This window comes from Ascidiella aspersa, chromosome 3 (genome assembly GCF_963924565.1).
Source record: "Ascidiella aspersa chromosome 3, kaAscAspe10.2, whole genome shotgun sequence".
Taxonomy (NCBI): domain Eukaryota; kingdom Metazoa; phylum Chordata; class Ascidiacea; order Phlebobranchia; family Ascidiidae; genus Ascidiella; species Ascidiella aspersa.
In genome coordinates, this window is record NC_139449.1 from 35,220,175 (window position 1) to 35,237,965 (window position 17,791).

At 33.6% G+C, this 17,791-nt stretch overlaps 1 protein-coding gene across 1 annotated transcript; it reads right to left on the reverse strand.

Moving 5' to 3' along the window:
- Positions 1-3,801: 3,801 nt before the first annotated feature.
- On the reverse strand, positions 3,802-13,780 carry LOC146162715 (26S proteasome non-ATPase regulatory subunit 11-like). The gene is made up of 11 exons (XM_083383408.1): positions 13,640-13,780; positions 12,674-12,762; positions 10,798-10,935; positions 9,944-10,073; positions 9,811-9,879; positions 8,520-8,851; positions 7,542-7,604; positions 6,887-7,012; positions 5,973-6,008; positions 5,195-5,246; positions 3,802-4,616 (listed from the first exon to the last, which is right to left on the reverse strand). The coding sequence occupies exons 1-11, from the start codon at positions 13,722-13,724 to the stop codon at positions 4,474-4,476; spliced, it is 1,263 nt and encodes a 420-aa protein (XP_083239534.1). The 5' UTR covers positions 13,725-13,780; the 3' UTR covers positions 3,802-4,473.
- Positions 13,781-17,791: the final 4,011 nt, after the last annotated feature.

Genomic DNA, 17,791 nt, shown 5'->3' on the forward strand with positions numbered 1-17,791 from the left:
ACTCAAACCAGTGGTTTTCATACATTTTTTTGGAAAATGCGATTACGTTTTTCTCTTGTAGAGCACCTCCATATACTAGCGACCCATCTCTAGTGTTTCATGAGGCGATGAGATTATTTGTTTTTCATGAGGCGATGAGATTAAATGTGTCTATGTATGCTAGTTGTTATAATGTTAGGTACATTCCGTTTAAAAAATACACCCGTTAAAGTCAATTTTAGGTCGCGACCCAAGGATTGAAACACTTGTGTACTGTTATGTGACCCGGCATTTCGTTATTTGACCTACGGTACCATTGAAGTTATACCATACCTAAATGTCAGACGATTGTGGAAAAAATCGAGAAAGCAGTTGTTTCAGTTGTGGTGTTACTTCAATGGTACCGCAAGCAGTTGTGGTGTTACAATACACTTTTGACAAAAAGATAACTGCATCGCTGTTCATTTGGTATACTGCAAATCCAATATACCCTTTTTCACCCACATATCATGTTGCATTTTTCGACCTCCACGCGAATTAATATGGTGCAGTAAATCAAGAAAAGTGTTTAACACTCCAACTTGTGCCTTTTTCAAATTAACCTGTTTCCGTCCTATTTTTAATGCGGTAATTCGTTCATTTGTTATTGCAGTTTTTTCAAAGGCTTTTTTGATTTAGAATTAGGCTACTTCCACCAAATTTAACATTTTAAGGCCGTATTTGACTTACATTGACTTCTATTTCCAAATTAACTTATTTATGTGCAATTTCCAATGTGGTAATTCGTTCATTATAACAAAACAGTCACAAATTGTTTTTGTAATTTTTCGAGTGACAGCAGTTAGTTTTCGGCTTTTTCCTAATCATATTACAATTCCTTAATTTGCAAAAAAATGGATGGAAAATAGTACACAGAATTTGACATTTTAAGGCCGAATTTGACTTACTGGACTTCTAATGGTTAATTAAGTATTTTCATTAAAAATAACATTAAAATGTTTTTTATCTCCATTTGTGCACGTAAAACAATTTGCTTGCTACATGATGTGTATTTGTTATTATTTAGTAAATTGCTCTTATATTGACTTAACCGCGGCAACTGATGAATTGGACTGGGACTTAAGTCATATTAACTTCTTTATAACACTTACAACTCGAGCGTACTCCAGCCTTAGGACCGATATTAAAACAACATCAACGTTGTGATAAAGATTCGGAAAAAGACCGAAATAGGACTAGTAGGAGTGTATATTTCAACAGGTGAGACATGACCACCGTGCTATCTGAACTCCACTAAATCGAAACTAAACAAACTGTCATAGCATTTCAAAGTGCATACTGTCAGGTCGCTTATAGATTTATTGTACATTCAAATAATTTAGCATAGCTCGCTTTCAATAAAAGAGCTTACAGCGCAGTAAAAACGGGTCTCGCAAGTAAGGCATGCATCAGTTGACTATAGTGTTTAATCCAACAGCAGCGTGACACTATATAGCACAAGAGCGACTGCGATGGAGATTAGCCGAGTCGAATGTCGGCTAGATTTGCCAGAACGGCCACGAAAGGAAATGAGTATCTAGGTGAAATATTTAACACTTTACCAGGCGAACACGCTATAATTACAAGCACAAACAGACATGCGTCGTTTCTCTACAGGAGTAACGTATAAATCGGAATGGGTTCGTAACCGGTCGAATAAGACCAAAATGGACAGAATCAGGCTTAAACAACCTTTTACCTAACCCAAAACCCGCCCCTAAGTACATTACTAACCCGCTATAATTTTAACCCCAACCCATTTTCTAACCCCACCAATAACCCCAAACAGGACTAGAAATCCAAAACAGTGGCGCCGGTCAAACTAGGACGCCCAAACGTCGACACCAAAACGGCTGATGCCAGACTGATAGCCCCGATGGTCGCATAGCCTCTCCTACACTTTCCGGCGTTATTTAGGCCTTTTACTGATAAATTTGGAAATACTATGGTTTTATAGATTTTCTTCTTTAGGTAGGCATTATTGTGTTTTTCCATTTGCCCTTTAAGGACTTAACTGGGTCAAGTGATGAATTCGACTGGGACTTATTTATTTTGCAAAATGACTTGACTGGCAAAACATTTCAATTTTTTACATATTTTGCAAATGACTTGACTGGCAAAACATTTCAATTTTTCACATATTTTGCAAATGACTTGACTGGCAAAACATTTCAATTTTTTACATATTTTGCAAATGACTTGACTGGCAAAACATTTCAATTTTTTACATATTTTGCAAATGACTTGACTGGCAAAACATTTCAATTTTTTACATATTTTGCAAATGACTTGACTGGCAAAACATTTCAATTTTTTACATATTTTGCAAATGACTTGACTGGCAAAACATTTCAATTTTTTACATATTTTGCAAATGACTTGACTGGCAAAACATTTCAATTTTTTACATATTTTGCAAATGACTTGACTGGCAAAACATTTCAATTTTTTACATATTTTGCAAATGACTTGACTGGCAAAACATTTCAATTTTTTACATATTTTGCAAATGACTTGACTGGCAAAACATTTCAATTTTTCACATATTTTGCAAATGACTTGACTGGCAAAACATTTCAATTTTTCACATATTTTGCAAATGACTTGACTGGCAAAACATTTCAATTTTTTACATATTTTGCAAATGACTTGACTGGCAAAACATTTCAATTTTTTACATATTTTGCAAATGACTTGACTGGCAAAACATTTCAATTTTTTACATATTTTGCAAATGACTTGACTGGCAAAACATTTCAATTTTTTACATATTTTGCAAATGACTTGACTGGCAAAACATTTCAATTTTTTACATATTTTGCAAATGACTTGACTGGCAAAACATTTCAATTTTTTACATATTTTGCAAATGACTTGACTGGCAAAACATTTCAATTTTTTACATATTTTGCAAATGACTTGACTGGCAAAACATTTCAATTTTTTACATATTTTGCAAATGACTTGACTGGCAAAACATTTCAATTTTTCACATATTTTGCAAATGACTTGACTGGCAAAACATTTCAATTTTTCACATATTTTGCAAATGACTTGACTGGCAAAACATTTCAATTTTTTACATATTTTGCAAATGACTTGACTGGCAAAACATTTCAATTTTTTACATATTTTGCAAATGACTTGACTGGCAAAACATTTCAATTTTTTACATATTTTGCAAATGACTTGACTGGCAAAACATTTCAATTTTTTACATATTTTGCAAATGACTTGACTGGCAAAACATTTCAATTTTTTACATATTTTGCAAATGACTTGACTGGCAAAACATTTCAATTTTTCACATATTTTGCAAATGACTTGACTGGCAAAACATTTCAATTTTTCACATATTTTGCAAATGACTTGACTGGCAAAACATTTCAATTTTTTACATATTTTGCAAATGACTTGACTGGCAAAACATTTCAATTTTTCACATATTTTGCAAATGACTTGACTGGCAAAACATTTCAATTTTTTACATATTTTGCAAATGACTTGACTGGCAAAACATTTCAATTTTTTACATATTTTGCAAATGACTTGACTGGAACTAAGTCATTTCAAACGTCTTTACAACACTTACAACTGGAGCAGTAAACGAAAGTTTTATTGACCAAAACACTCCGGGCGGATAAAGATACAAAGAAGACGCGAAACACGCTCAGAGAATCCGGCTTTTAGCATCAAGTAAACCGATCAATTACCAAAAGGTTACACCACAGTAAACAGTCTGGTTTGAGAGTGCTGATAAAACCTGGCAATTTGTACATTTTTTTCGTATAAGTCGCGTAATGTAACGAATCGAGACAAATGAACTTTTTCGGGTTTTCTGTAAGGTTTGGCATTCGATAAAGGCCAAAACGAGATGAAGTTATATGACAAAAAACAAAGCAAAAAACTAAATTCCATCCCTATAAGTTATCAGTGGAGACTGGAGGTATTTCAGTCATCTTTTTTTACAATATATGGATCTCTTAACAATTTATTATAAGCTAGGATTATCATATTTACGAGGCATTTATATAAACTGTATAGTAGTACCTCGTTTTTTTACTTGCAAAAAAAAATCCGAAAACGCGGTAAAAATTTAGCATTTTTAAACGAAACACCTTTTCGACATTATGACCGGCTTCAAAATTTCGAATTTGTTCAAAAAAAAAAAGTGGAAAAAACCCTCGGAAAAACGAAACGACAAAGTTGCTGTACAGTTGTCGAGCACAAGTGTATACAAAAAAAAAACGAACGAACAAAGCAAGCGTTAAGACGCCGGCATCTGACGTAGCATGCCGCCGTCACCCCTAATACATTAAAACACGGAGACTGTAGTGACCGACTATCAACAGGGAATTTCTACGCAGCAATGACAGATAATTTTTTTTCTTTGTGTTTTGCTTAATCGTTCGTAGTTTTAAATGTAGTTGGTCCGTTGGCAAGAGCACCGGAGGCTTATGTTAGCTGCTTTGCTTTCTGGTAAAGGCCGTCGACGACCAGGGATATACTCGAGATCACTTCTAGCGCTGTTCCGTACGTTTTGTCAACAACTGGCTCGTCGAACAGAATTAGGACGCCCTCGCCTTGAGAAAGGATACCTGGATGACAGAAGAAAACGGGGTATTAGTAGGTCACAAAAGACAACTTTTTTATACTTTTTTTTTACTATTTTTCTGGGATTTTAGCTGTCAAGAAATAAAAAGTTTATTGTGTTTGTTTTGATCTGTCTTAAGGTTTATGTAGGTCAATTTCACCATTTTTTTCACTGTTTTTCTGGAATTTTCACCGTTAACGAATGAATGTTTAACATGTTTGTTTTGACAATTTTGATCCGAAACCCTACCCACTTAAGGTATTAGTAGGTCACAAAAAGAGAAAAGTTTTTTCGCCGGATTTACAACCATTTTTCTACATTTTTTCTGGGATTACAACTGTCAAAGAATAAAATGTTTAACATGTTTGTTTTGATCTTGAACCCTACAGACTTAAGGTACTAGTAGTTTTTACAACTATTTTTTCACTGTTTTTCTGGGATTTCAACAGTCCTTTTAAATCACACGATGTTTTTCAAAACGACAACATTAAGTTTTTATGTTATCGAGGACAACAGGAAGAGACAGGAATTAGACAAGGTGCCTAACCTTATATTTTCATGCCAATTAATATAAAAACTCACCATGAAATCTTTTGTCCAAAATCATCTGAGATAGCTTCTTCTCCACAGTTTGCTGAAAAAATATTGGTTTTAATTTTCAATAAAATCTTGCACTTTTATCTATAAGAAAATGTATAATGAAATCCTACAGAAGTGCGGTACATTTAAAATTAAAGGTTTGCCTAAAGACCGAAAATTTAATTACTTTTTAAATATAAAAAGGTGTAAATGCAATGTTCAGCACAATTACAATTAGTTTAAAAATTTATTTTACAACTGCACGTTTTAAGCACATAACTTCAGTTTACACAAAATAAAGTAAAATAATATGTGTCGTTTGAAATAAATGAGAGTGTAGCAATTGATATTTTACTTCGTTTTTTATTGTTGCAAACCTGTAGACTTCATTGTAACATATTTACTAAATATAAACAACAAAACAACAAATTTTACATTTTTTTTTACAAAAGGTGATTTTTTTCTAACAGGGGTGCTCAATTATGTTTACAGGGGCGTGAAAATGTGTAAAAGGGCAGGGTCAAAAAGGGGATCTAAAATACACTAAACTTAACTATGTAATTATTATTAGAAATAAATCTATAAATGCACTGTTTTGACAAGGTAGTGAAATTTATAAAATAAAAATCTGCCAAAAACAAGTATAAAAAAGTAAGTTATTTTTGCCTAAAAAACTTTTATAAAATATGAGCCACTGGTCGTAGTTTGGTTTATAAGGTAAAACAAATATAAAATAAAAATAATTTAGATTATTTGGGAAAAAAATAAAAACTTAACTTACCAGGGGAAGGTTTATTAGCTGGGCGACATGTTCAACCTAAAAAATAGTAATAATAATAGCATGAAAATGTTTTACTCCAATATTTTACCAATGCTGCTAATTACAGGGGTTCAAATTAACTATTAGCGTCTGTCACAAGATTACTTTGCACATCGTCGTAAATAATAAATAAAGACAACAACAAATTACCTGAAAAAATCACATAACTTGGGTAGCTAAACAAAAATCTTTATACTAGAAAAAAAGTTAAACAAAATTGTTTGTACTAGAAAAAAAAAAACAGAATAAAAAGGGATAAATTTACCGATCCTTGCAAGAGCAAATGTTTTATGTTAATGCTTCAAAAAATAGGTGATTCACCTTAAAGCAGAGCTTCTTAAACTGGGGTACGCTGATTTAGTGTTAGGAGGTGCAAGAAGACAGAATAAAAATCTCATGGTAATATTTAAAAACGAAATGGTGTATTTAAATGATTAGTGTTTAAAAGAAAAAAAAAAAAAAATTGACAATCTCTTTGAATTTATTTAGACTTAACTTCAGTTTCATATTGGTTTGACCGAAATCCCATTCTTGCGCCTACTTATTTTATAACATCATTTCTTTAAAACTCTGATCCTGGTCAATGTAAACCAAAAATATTTTTGGGGGCCTGTGTTAACAAAAGTTTAAGAACCCCTACTTTAGAGCCCTATTTTTTATTTACCTGTACTTTCGCGAATGGTTCGATAACACGGAGCAAGTTTCGGGTTCAAATGAATCGTTTATTAAAAGGTTACTTTTGTACAAATAAGGGTAAGTGGAGACAGCAAATTATGAAAAAAATCGCAAAATTTCAACAAAAATGTACTTTAAACAAATGATTAACAAAAAATAGGACCTTGGAGTTGTAGATTTTTATTTATTTATTTACTAACCTGTACTTTCGCGAATGGTTCGATAACACGGAGCAAGTTTTGTTCAAGCAGGTTGTCGTAAAGTTTATCCAAGTGAGCGGCGATGATCACATCGGCCCGGAGTTCCGAATCATATTGCAATAAAACCTAAAAACACGCATCAACAGGGTATTAGGCTGGTAGAGGTAATATTTAGTAATAGATCTGTTTGAGGAATATAGTATAGGATTAGAGATGTAGGCCAAGTTAATGTTGAGCAAGGAGACTTTTTCATTATCAGCCTCAAAAAGTTAAAAAAATCATACAATTGGTACATTGAGGTCATTTAAACTTTACAGCATAATTAATGTTTGTAATCAATAAATATGCTGTTGCTACTAGTATATAAGAAGCTTATTTATAAGGAAGTAGCAGAAAAGATTATTTTGAGTATAATTATGTTTGTTGAAGAATATCCATTTTTATGCTGACTATTTTAGGCTTTATTTTAAACTTTTGTAATAAAACCAGGTGATATTTACAGTTTGGGCCATACTTCTCATGATTAGAAAAATCATCTTTAATAAATAACTGGACTTAGCGAAGTAAAAAATTAAGATGTTTAGAGCAAGTTGAGTACATAGTTAGGTCAGTAGGCCACCCTTTCTACGTTGCTACCAGTAAATTATTGTCAAACCTCTTTTAGCTCCGATATGGAACGATTGTGGCTAGCTTTTGCAACTGCCTTCATCGATTCAATCTAAAAGAAAGAAAAATCTTATTTGAGGATTCTATAAAAGCTAAAAGATTGGTAGATAGATATGATTTTATTTGGAACATCAAAAAACAAAAAAATGGTCGAAATTAAAACGTTTAGCAATATTTGACATTCCCTGGAGACAGCGAAAGACCGTAAGTTTCATCGAGTCAGCTGTCTCCTACTTAGATTCAATTATAAAAAAATGCAAAATTAAAACACAAAAATTTAAAAGGGTTATGAAATATATAAACTAGGTAGATTAATGTTTTAGAATAAAAAAATATATACATAAAAAATTGTTAAAAAAATGAGGTTAAAATTAATAAAAAAATGAAGATATTTTAAAATGAGCTTTATCAAAGGCAGTATTTAGAAAAGAAACATCAACAATTATCTTTTAAGACAACCAATGACATATATTTTACACTTCAGTTTTTTAAAATCAATACTAATACATAGTTCATCTATATTTTTTTTAACCTTGAGCAAAAAATTATCCTTGTTGGAATATTCCACACTTAACTCAGTCACAAGACAACTTACCTCCTTACTTAATACTAATCAGTGCCATTGTGTTCTTAATCCTGACCGTTCAAAACTTTTAAAAATTTAGTACTTACTTAGTGCTATTGTGTTCTTAATCCTGACGGTTCAAAACTTTAAAAAATTTAGAACTTACTTAGTGCTATTGTGTTCTTAATCCTGACCGTTCAAAATCTTTTAGAAATTTAGAACTTACTTAATCAGTGCTATTGTGTTCTTAACCTGACCGTTCAAAATCTTTTAAAAATTTAGAACTTACTTAATCAGTGCTATTGTGTTCTTAATCCTGACACTTCAAAATCTTTCAAACAATAGGCAAAAATATATCAGATTTAAAATTTAGCCTGTTTTACAAGCCCGAAGACAACTTACCTCTCTCCCAGCATACTTGAGTGCCAGCTTGCCGCTAAGAAGGGACTGTACATCGTCCGGTGTTCCTAGCATCACCTTGCACAGTAGCATGTACTTGAGCGAGGTCACCGCCTTTTTGCTCTCAATCGAGTCGTAACCCTCGAAGGCCTCGTAAAAGTAAGAGTAGGCAGTCTTCCAGTCTTTTTCCTCTGCAGCATTCAGTATCCCGGATTGACGATCGAGCGACGCTTGCATCTTAGGCGGGCAGTACATTGAGTTGGCTGTGGTACGAGCCGACGTCAATGCTGCTTTCGCTTTCTGCAGGTTTCCCAACGCATGGTAGGTTTGGGATTCTACAAGAAGAGAATTTTTTTTTTCAGAGGTGGATTACTAGTTTATCAAGGTGGAAAGGACTTTTTCAAAAAAGGTGGTTATTTAGAAGTGTTTACATCAGTGGTTCGCACAGTCTTTATGGCTTACACTTATATAATAAAATTATTCCTGACGCACTTTTTGCCAAACAATAATATCATAACTTTACTTTCGCACTAATACACAGCTAGGCATTTGGAAATTTTTCAATATCATTAATTTTTTGAAAAGGGTAGGCGTCGTATGCTTGTCTGTATGCCTTTAATTTACATCAAAAAGTTTAAAAAAGTAGAAAACTTCGATTAGGAGACATAGGTAACTAGTTTTTTCAAAAGGGGAAAGCTATATTATAAAAAAGGTGGTCATAATTATTTTTTAAGAGGTGAAAGATATATTATAAAAAAGTTAGTCATAATTATTTTTTTAAGAGGTGAAAGATATATTATAAAAAGTTGGTCATAATTATTTTTTTAAGAGGTGAAAGATATATTATAAAAAAGATGGTCAATTAGAACAAGTGTTTACACTTGATGGTAATGTACAGTGTTGGCTATCAACAAACTTATGTGCAGTGTTCCCTCTAACCTTTAACAACATGCCCATGTGCCAAAAACAGTGCATTTAAAAAATTAACATTTTTTCTTTGACTGCTCACTTTCGTGAAAAAATGTCAGTTTCCTTAAAAAAAGCACATTTGTGCAAAAAATGCACTCGGTAGAACACTGCTTATGTGTAAATGCCTTTCCAAACTAAAAAGTGTGTATAACACTAACTAAAAAAACATAAAAAAATCAGTAACAAATTATTAACGTTTTTTTCAGAAATTTCCTCACAAGATTATAACTATTGGGATAAAAAGCACATCTCTATAATTATAACACTTTCCAAAAATATTTCGAATGATTAAACAATTGAAAAAATGTTTTATCCTTAAACAAACCTGTTAGTTGCACTTCGACAAGAAGTTGTTTATCGTCCAATTTCTTGAGCTCACGCAATAAGGCTGAACCTAAAAAAAAATTATTGTTTACATAATACGGAAAATGTTCAAATTTATTTTTTCTCAAACTTACCAAGTTTTAGAGCATCCTGAAACCTTCCAGTGTCGTAGTAAAGAGCCACCAGCCTTGCTTCTAAAGCTTGTCGCAGAAATGTACGTTTCTCCTCTTTAGCCCATTCAATGCATTCAAGGCAAAGCTGAACCTAAAGCAAAACAAATACTATATAGCAGGGATGCAGACACAGTCGGTTTGTTTAGCTAAGGTCTAACTCAGGCTACTCTCTGTAAAACTATCAGATTCCGCAGTCTGAAGTGCACATGCGCAAATTTTAAAACAGATAAGGTTGAAAACTCTAAATTGTAATGATGGAAATAGCAAAGGGTGAAATGTTTGCTAAACCATGTATTGTGGGGTAGGAACTGTACCCTTTGAGTGTATTGCTGAAAATCTACCTTATTATGGTTCTACAAATGAGTTCTTTAGCCAGAGGTTTACCAATAATATCGGCTAATATACCATTATTATCGACAATAGACATGTTCCTACCAACATTTTATTATGAAAATATAATACAGCTTTTCCTAAAAAAAAACAAATTTTCTATTTTTTGTGCACATATTTTTTCGTACAGCATCATGCAAAGTGAATTGCTTTCTTTTTAAAGGGTTGTTGTATTAAAAAAATCTGCACTTGAAATGTATTTCTAGTCAAAGCAAAAAAAATAGATGGAAGGCCAATTTCGTCCAAGTTATACAGAAATATGGTCCTAAGTTGTTCCCATCAATAGAAATATACAGTTTTAACAGGTTGATTTATAATTGATTTAGGGTAGGTTTATCTTGTAAGTTACAAATCCACACATGTTCATATAGGGCTCAAGCTAGCAAAAAAATGAACAAAGTAAAAATAAATATCACGTCACTTACTTCTAAGCCAGAGCTCATTTCCATATCAAGAAATAAATCGACGAGAGTGCGAATAAGCTTGGCAGCTTTTGCTTTGCTGATCGACTTGAGAAAAGGACGGACTCTTGTGACGAGGCTACTCAATTCCACCGCATCTCCCTGTGCAAGTTTAAAAGTTTATAAAATATATATGAAACAACCTAACACAAATTTCACTTGTATCACCCCTTCAAACATTAAACGTTACAAAAAAGTTAAAAAGAAGCAATAAGCAACAATCTAACCTAAATTCCAACTGTATCACCCTTTAAAAGTTAAAATGTTTACAAAAAAGTTAAAAAGAAGCAATAAGCAACAATCTCTGTTTAATTTCCTCCAGATCACTCTAAAATTTAATAATGTTTATAAAATAATAAAAAAGCAATACGCAAATCTAAGTTAAACCATTGAAATATTTTGGTAACATTTTATAATTAAAAATTGGTTCGTGAGATGAAAAATGTTTTAATTCGTTGGAACATAATGTCTGGAGGCTGTAGTTAGACGTACAAGAATATCAAAGCCCGTACAGAAGTGGGTATCATATTTTGAGTGTTTTAAATGACACTTTATTCGTTTTTAACATGATTTTTAATAAAATTACGTTTGTACCCTGCTTTTGTAGTTTTAATTCAGATTAGTTTAGAAACTGTCATTAGCGGTTGAAAATTTAGACTAAAAAATAAAAGCATAATGTATATCCGGTTGTAAAAAAAGAGAAATTAAAATAATCTGTGATGTAGCTTGATAATGAATGTCAAAGCCAAAAAGGTCGAGTAAATCAATATTATTCTGATTATGACGTTTCAATACGAACTCGTATCGTCTTCAGTGAATGTAACTGTGACTTTGAAATTCATTATTAGAATGCCTAGTTTATTAACTGGCTTGATTTTAGACTATTGATTTAATTGTTATAAGAAAAAATATATATTAATAACAAAAGCAGCCTAAAATAAAACATCTTCAAAACGTTTTTCTTTTTTTTTTAACAAAAGTATTTACATATTCAAATCAAAAAGTAATTAATAAAGAAAATCAAAAAAAAAATGTTATACAGCTTAAAAATAAATTGTACACTCCAATACATTTGTTTTTTGAGTGTCCACTATTAACCGCCGAAAGGTCCGTTTTAATGAGCGCAATTTGTTCTCTGTTTGTCGATAACTCTGTAATGTCACCGACTGCGTTGTTTTCCTTGTCTAATACTACTTTGTTGAATTACATTCTGTTTGGACATCCTGATTTAATTTGCTCTGAATCTCTCATTTTATTTAACGCTGTACATGACTTTTTGTTAGCTTCTCGTAGATTTTGATGCAATTTCTTTCCAGTGTCCAGTATTAATTTATTACGTGTTGTTCCTTAAAATTGTTTGTTACTCGCTGTAATTGGTGTCGCGACAAAAGGTTTTCTTCAGTCGTAAGACTGCCACCTGATTGTCGTTAAATCAATAAAAAAAATAAAATAAATAAAAATAAATAAATGTACAAATTTGGGCGCTCGTCTAGAATCCTACCACAACGAACATTATTTGGGTTAGGGTGCCGGTTAGCGTTTGGGTTTGGGTGAGTCCAGTAATAGTGTTAAACAATATTACTTGACCTACCCACACCCAAACACTAACCGACACCCTAACCCACATATTATGCATTGCCTAATATTTATTTCAACGTTGTGGTAGAATTCTAGACCAGCGCCCAAATTTGTATTCTTTCAATGTTTTTGTTATTTAAAAGAGTCTGGTAGTTTACTTAAACAAAGAATTTCAAAATTTCATAAAACAGAAAGTTAAACCCAGTATCTAAAGAGGCGTTTAGTGTTACTATTTTATACAGCAAGCTAAACCAGAACTAACCTTCTGCTGTAACAACGTTCCCAGCTCCAGAATGGTCTGTTCTTTCAACTTAAGGCCATCTTCATCATTGCTTTTCACATCTCTTCGTACTACAAAAAAAAAACATATGGTTTATTTGGAGTGTGACGCAAATATAAATCCAAAATATTATTTTTTTAACTTAAGCGTGTTCCAACTTTGCTAGTTGTAGATCTTTTATCCATGTCACAAGATCCAAAAAAACCCAAAAGCTGACAAAGATTTAAAAGTTTATTCAACCATTCAAAATGATTGTTAAATAATAGCACATTATTTGGGTTAGGGTGCGAAGTAGCGTTTGAGATTGGGCGCTGGTTATTATATTTGTTTTTTTAGTTTGCAATTTCAATTTTGACGAATGGTTTCGTTAAAACTGTGAACGGCATCTTCAATTCTGCTTTGTGTTTTTTAGGAACTGAAATCTTTAAACTAACTTTTTAAATGAAAAATAAAAGTCATAAAATATGACTTATTAACAGTTTACTGATAAATAGTTTATTTTGCAAGTTAAATAAAATTAGAAACTTTTTCATGATCAAATTGTAAGAAATAGAGTTCATTGAATCATTCCGTTTGACAAATCTCCTAACACCATGAATAAAAAGGATTCATGGTATCCGGCAATCTACTCGTCGTTGTAGCTATACGCAATAGCTGATAAACGCCCGTTGTCCGACGGCGCAGTACTGCACCGGATGACTCCGGCGCGTCACAGCTTATCGCATACTTCAGCGACGTCTAGAATTATTAATTTTAATCTACGTTTTTACAATTTTTTACTTCTCAGTATATAAGATGGCTAACGCACTCTCGTTTTAATTATTAACCCTGATGAGGTCAGCTGGTATCTGCTGCCGAAACGTCGGTTTATACTTCGTTTACACCAGAAGAGCGATTTATATTTATTGAAATTGTAAGAAAGTCGAAAACAAAGAAACTATAGCTTACGGATATCTTTGTAGGCGTTTATAGCGGACGCCTGGTCGCTTAAACTCAAAGACTGTGCCCTGTCGAATTCCATAGCAGCCGCCATTGTCAGTTCATCACCAAAAAACAGTCAAAATTTTAAAATAAATAGTTTCAGTGGCTGAAAAAGAACAAGTTTTTAGTTAAATTACGCAAGAACCCGCACGACAAACCTTTTCTCGAATTCGCAAATTCACTCCGAGATCGCCACGCATGAATAATCTTTGGTGGTTTACTATTATCTTTTTATCGTTGCTCGGGATAATTTGGCGATGGTTGACAACGTGAAGTCTTGTAGCGTCCAATTGCGTTTATTATCAATACAAAATAAATTTTGTGCGCATATGTGTAAGAGCGTCTAAAAACAGTCTCCAGTAATTTAAATTAGAACGCAATAAACTTCTCCCCACCCTAAACTGTATTTTTTCTATACAAAGTTTGCGCATTGTTATCTTTCTGGTAGTACTGCGTATTTTTCCAAACTGTATTTTTTGGCATTTTTTAACTATGTAAATGCAAAAAAATTGCGAAAATTATGTTTCTGGTATGTCTTGGTATGTTAGCCAATTTTGTTGTATACCGGTACGGTTTAGCCTAAAGGCGTTGTGCGTCTGTAAAATAAAACCCTTCTAAAACAAAAAGTTTTCTCTAAAAACCTCTAAAATGCCGTTTTCCCAACTGCACAAACTACCATATCTCAATAAACACAAGAATTAGCGAACTCATACAAAACTCCATTGCGCCACTGTAGGATATAAAACTTAAAAATTGCTACCGCTAGAGAGCGGTAAGGATATTGCCGATAAGCTAACCCAGCGGTTCCCAAACTGGGGTCCGCAAAACATTTGGGTCCGTACAGCAGTTTCAGAGGGTCCGCAAGGAGAATGAGTCTTATGAGTCTTAAAGGTTTTCAACGTTAGTCTTTAGCGAATGTTTTTAGACATTAGTCTATGTTTTAAACATGAGGCTTTAGCGAATGTATTTAAACGTTATTTGTCATCAATATTGTCTTTAGTTATGCTTTATTATTCGATCATATAGCGTGTTTTATGATAGTTGCCGACAACTGTGCTTCTGTAATACATTATACATCTTCTTGGCCGTTTTGTTACACGTAAGGCAGTTGTAGTGGGTATTTGATTCAGTTGTGGTTTGATTGTTAAAATACATTCCTGGCTCAGTAATAGGGCATATCATACTTTTTGGATTGCCGACTACGAAGTACTGTTAGCTTGTATTGTTTATACCATAGCAGAAGGTAGAGTAGGGGGAGCAAGGGAGACCAGAAAAAGTTAGGTGACGAGAGATAGAGCGATCTCCGGTGAGAAAGTATAGATACCGAGCATATAAGCAGACACAAGAAGAAGGCGATATATAGAACACCACAGGGATATCGTTGGACAGATAAAGTTACCACTAGGCCAGGGGTAGAGTCGCTACAATAGTACGTTTATAGCAGAGGGACGTGTTCTTTTTGCAGACAGGTTTAGCTTATAAATTAACTAATTTTTCTAGCTGTTTGAGAATTATTTACTAGGCAGTTGCATGCTTTTTGACGTCACGCTATGACGTATATTGTGGCGTCATGCTGACCTTTGGATAGCGCCCCGCTCTGAATTTTCAAAAGAGTGTTATACACCTATAGTCCTATACACAAGCCAATAATAGAAGAATGAGATTTATGCTAAGCATAACAATCCAGATTAAAAAGATATGGATAACGCGATAGGTATAAGCATAATTTATAGAGACTATAGAGAAGACGGAATTTACGTATTTCGGGCAGCCCGACCAGAGATATGGAGACAGATTGCTGCTATAAGCTAATAACCGCCAAAGATGTATCTAACTTAATTCTTAAAGGTGTGCCTAAACACCGAGACCTCTGTCTAAGAACACCAAAGCTTCTTTTTAAATTCCCCTAGTTTTAATTTGTGCTTTTTTGTATCTTCTTTCAGGCAGGTTTGGTGGGTTCCTTAGTGGTGTAAGGAGATAAGGCCTGCATGGATATCCACCATCTCCCAACAGATAGCCATTCGCAGCACCAACTTCAAATTTAGAGCGTATCAAAGATCCGTGCATGTGGGGAATTATTTGGTCGGCCCACGTCGCCTTCAGGCATAATCAGCGGCAAACGAAATATTGAGGCAAAAAGCGCCTTTGCTGTTTGACCATGAAGGCTAAACTACAATAAAACAGTTTTTTACCGAACATGTAGCAGCACGTATGAAAATTTTCGTATTCAGGTCTACAGCCTTATCAGTTACCTGCTATAGGCTATTGGAAACTTAGACGGAGTTAATATAACATGACATGTTGGTAATAATGGTCGGGAGCTAACAGTTAGAGATTCTTACATTTTTAACCACGCAAAATTGATGGAATATCGCGTTTATTGTAACAGCAATTACTTATATCGGCGGGCCAACGCCAGTACTCCAAGATTTTTTTTATACGGTACTAAATTTAAGGCTACATAGTAATTAAAACCAATAAAAAGCCCCTTATCTAAATATAAATGTGGGTCTAGAGCAGGTTTTTTCAACAAGCGATACATTTCTGCCGGTTAATCTGAATCCGTTGTTATTAATAGCAAAGGTGTTTGTTGTCCGGGAACATACAACAATAACTATAAATCAACAATATCTAAAGCAGTATAATCTATAACACCATAGCATTAAGACCAACGGCATAACGAACTAAAATACGCAGCAGAGGCGTGGTCAGGGTATTTTGCGCCCGGGGGCAAACTATAAAATTGGCGCCCCTTCATGTTTAATCACATTTTCTATTACATTAACATATTATACCTTACTTTATACGGCAAAAACATTTACGGAAGAAGTAGCCTCATTTTGGCATTTGTAAGCCTCTTTTCGCGCCCCTATTTTTTTTGCGCGCCTCTTTTTTTTACCTTGGCGCCCGAAGACATATGTTTTACACGGCTCGCTAGCACTAGTGATACATTTCTTACATTGTTTCGTTATCTATTTTATAATAACCTGTTTTTTCAACTCCGGTAGAATAGACAGACTAATTGGGCATGTTTTTGTTTCAATCACCACACACGTTTTCGTTATAATTTTATGGTTAGCGCAGCATGTAATTTAGAAAACGTATCTTGCTGTGGATAAAGAACTACTTGTTTGAATATTAGACAAGTATAGTAACCCTCAACAAAATTCCCAAATCCGTGAAGCTGACTTATTCGGTTTTAAATCTTAAAACATTTCAACTTTCTCCTATTATTATTTAAAAATCTTGCAATTATTCCAGAACATTCTTGTTTTAAATAAAGTTTTATTTTCACACACCAAGCAAACATGATCAAAATTGCACATGGTCTATTGCAGGGGTCGGGAACCTTTTTAGCTAAGGGAGCAATATAAGCCACATATTCTATTCTTGGTTTTATTTCCATGAGAGCCATATAATACTTTTTATTACACCTAGTTTAAGGTTGGCAAAAAATAGTAAATTGAACAGTGCCCCCAAGGACAGAACATGCTATGCAACAAAAAAGAATTATCTAAGTTTGCGGAACTTTGACTGCTGAGTTTCGTTGAAAGAATAGGCGCCTTTTGGGTATTCAGAGATTCCTTTAAACGGGATAACAGTCTCGAACAACAAATAGGATTTGCGCTATTGATAGCTTAGATTTTTCTGCAAGCAAGATTATTTCATCAAAAGAGCCATATGGCGTCACAAAAAGAGCCACATATGGTTCGCGAGCCATAGGTTCCCGACCCCTGGTCTATTGTGACAAGATGAAGAATAAACTATAGGACAACAAAATATCTCAGAAGAAACAGCACATTATTAGTTATAGGGTATCAAGGATGATCGTGCAAGAAAAACAAGAAAAAACTAGCCTGTGTTGGGATTCGAACCCACGACCTCGGCCATTCCGGAACCTTCGTTCTACATACTGAACTAGACAGGCTCAAAGGTTAAGCAAATCCAAAACCAACCCAAAAATGCACGACTTTACAAGGAAAGATCACAGTAATGTATAATGTGTATAAACGTTTAGGTAAAATAATAGAATTGGAAAAATGTTTGGGTAATTTAATAAAATTAAACTATCACAATTAATGAGGCTTTTAGGCTAACAACTTGTCAAAAAGAAAAAAA

Excerpts from the sequence above, each read along its gene's own strand:
- LOC146162715 (XM_083383408.1), bottom strand. The coding sequence starts at position 13,724 with ATGGCGGCTGCTATGGAATTCGACAGGGCACAGTCTTTGAGTTTAAGC. Across the intron at positions 12,763-13,639 it reads AAACGCCTACAAAGATATCC|TACGAAGAGATGTGAAAAGC; the intron begins GTAAGCTATAGT and ends TTTTTTTTGTAG. Across the intron at positions 4,617-5,194 it reads TTTGGACAAAAGATTTCATG|GTATCCTTTCTCAAGGCGAG; the intron begins GTGAGTTTTTAT and ends TCTGTCATCCAG.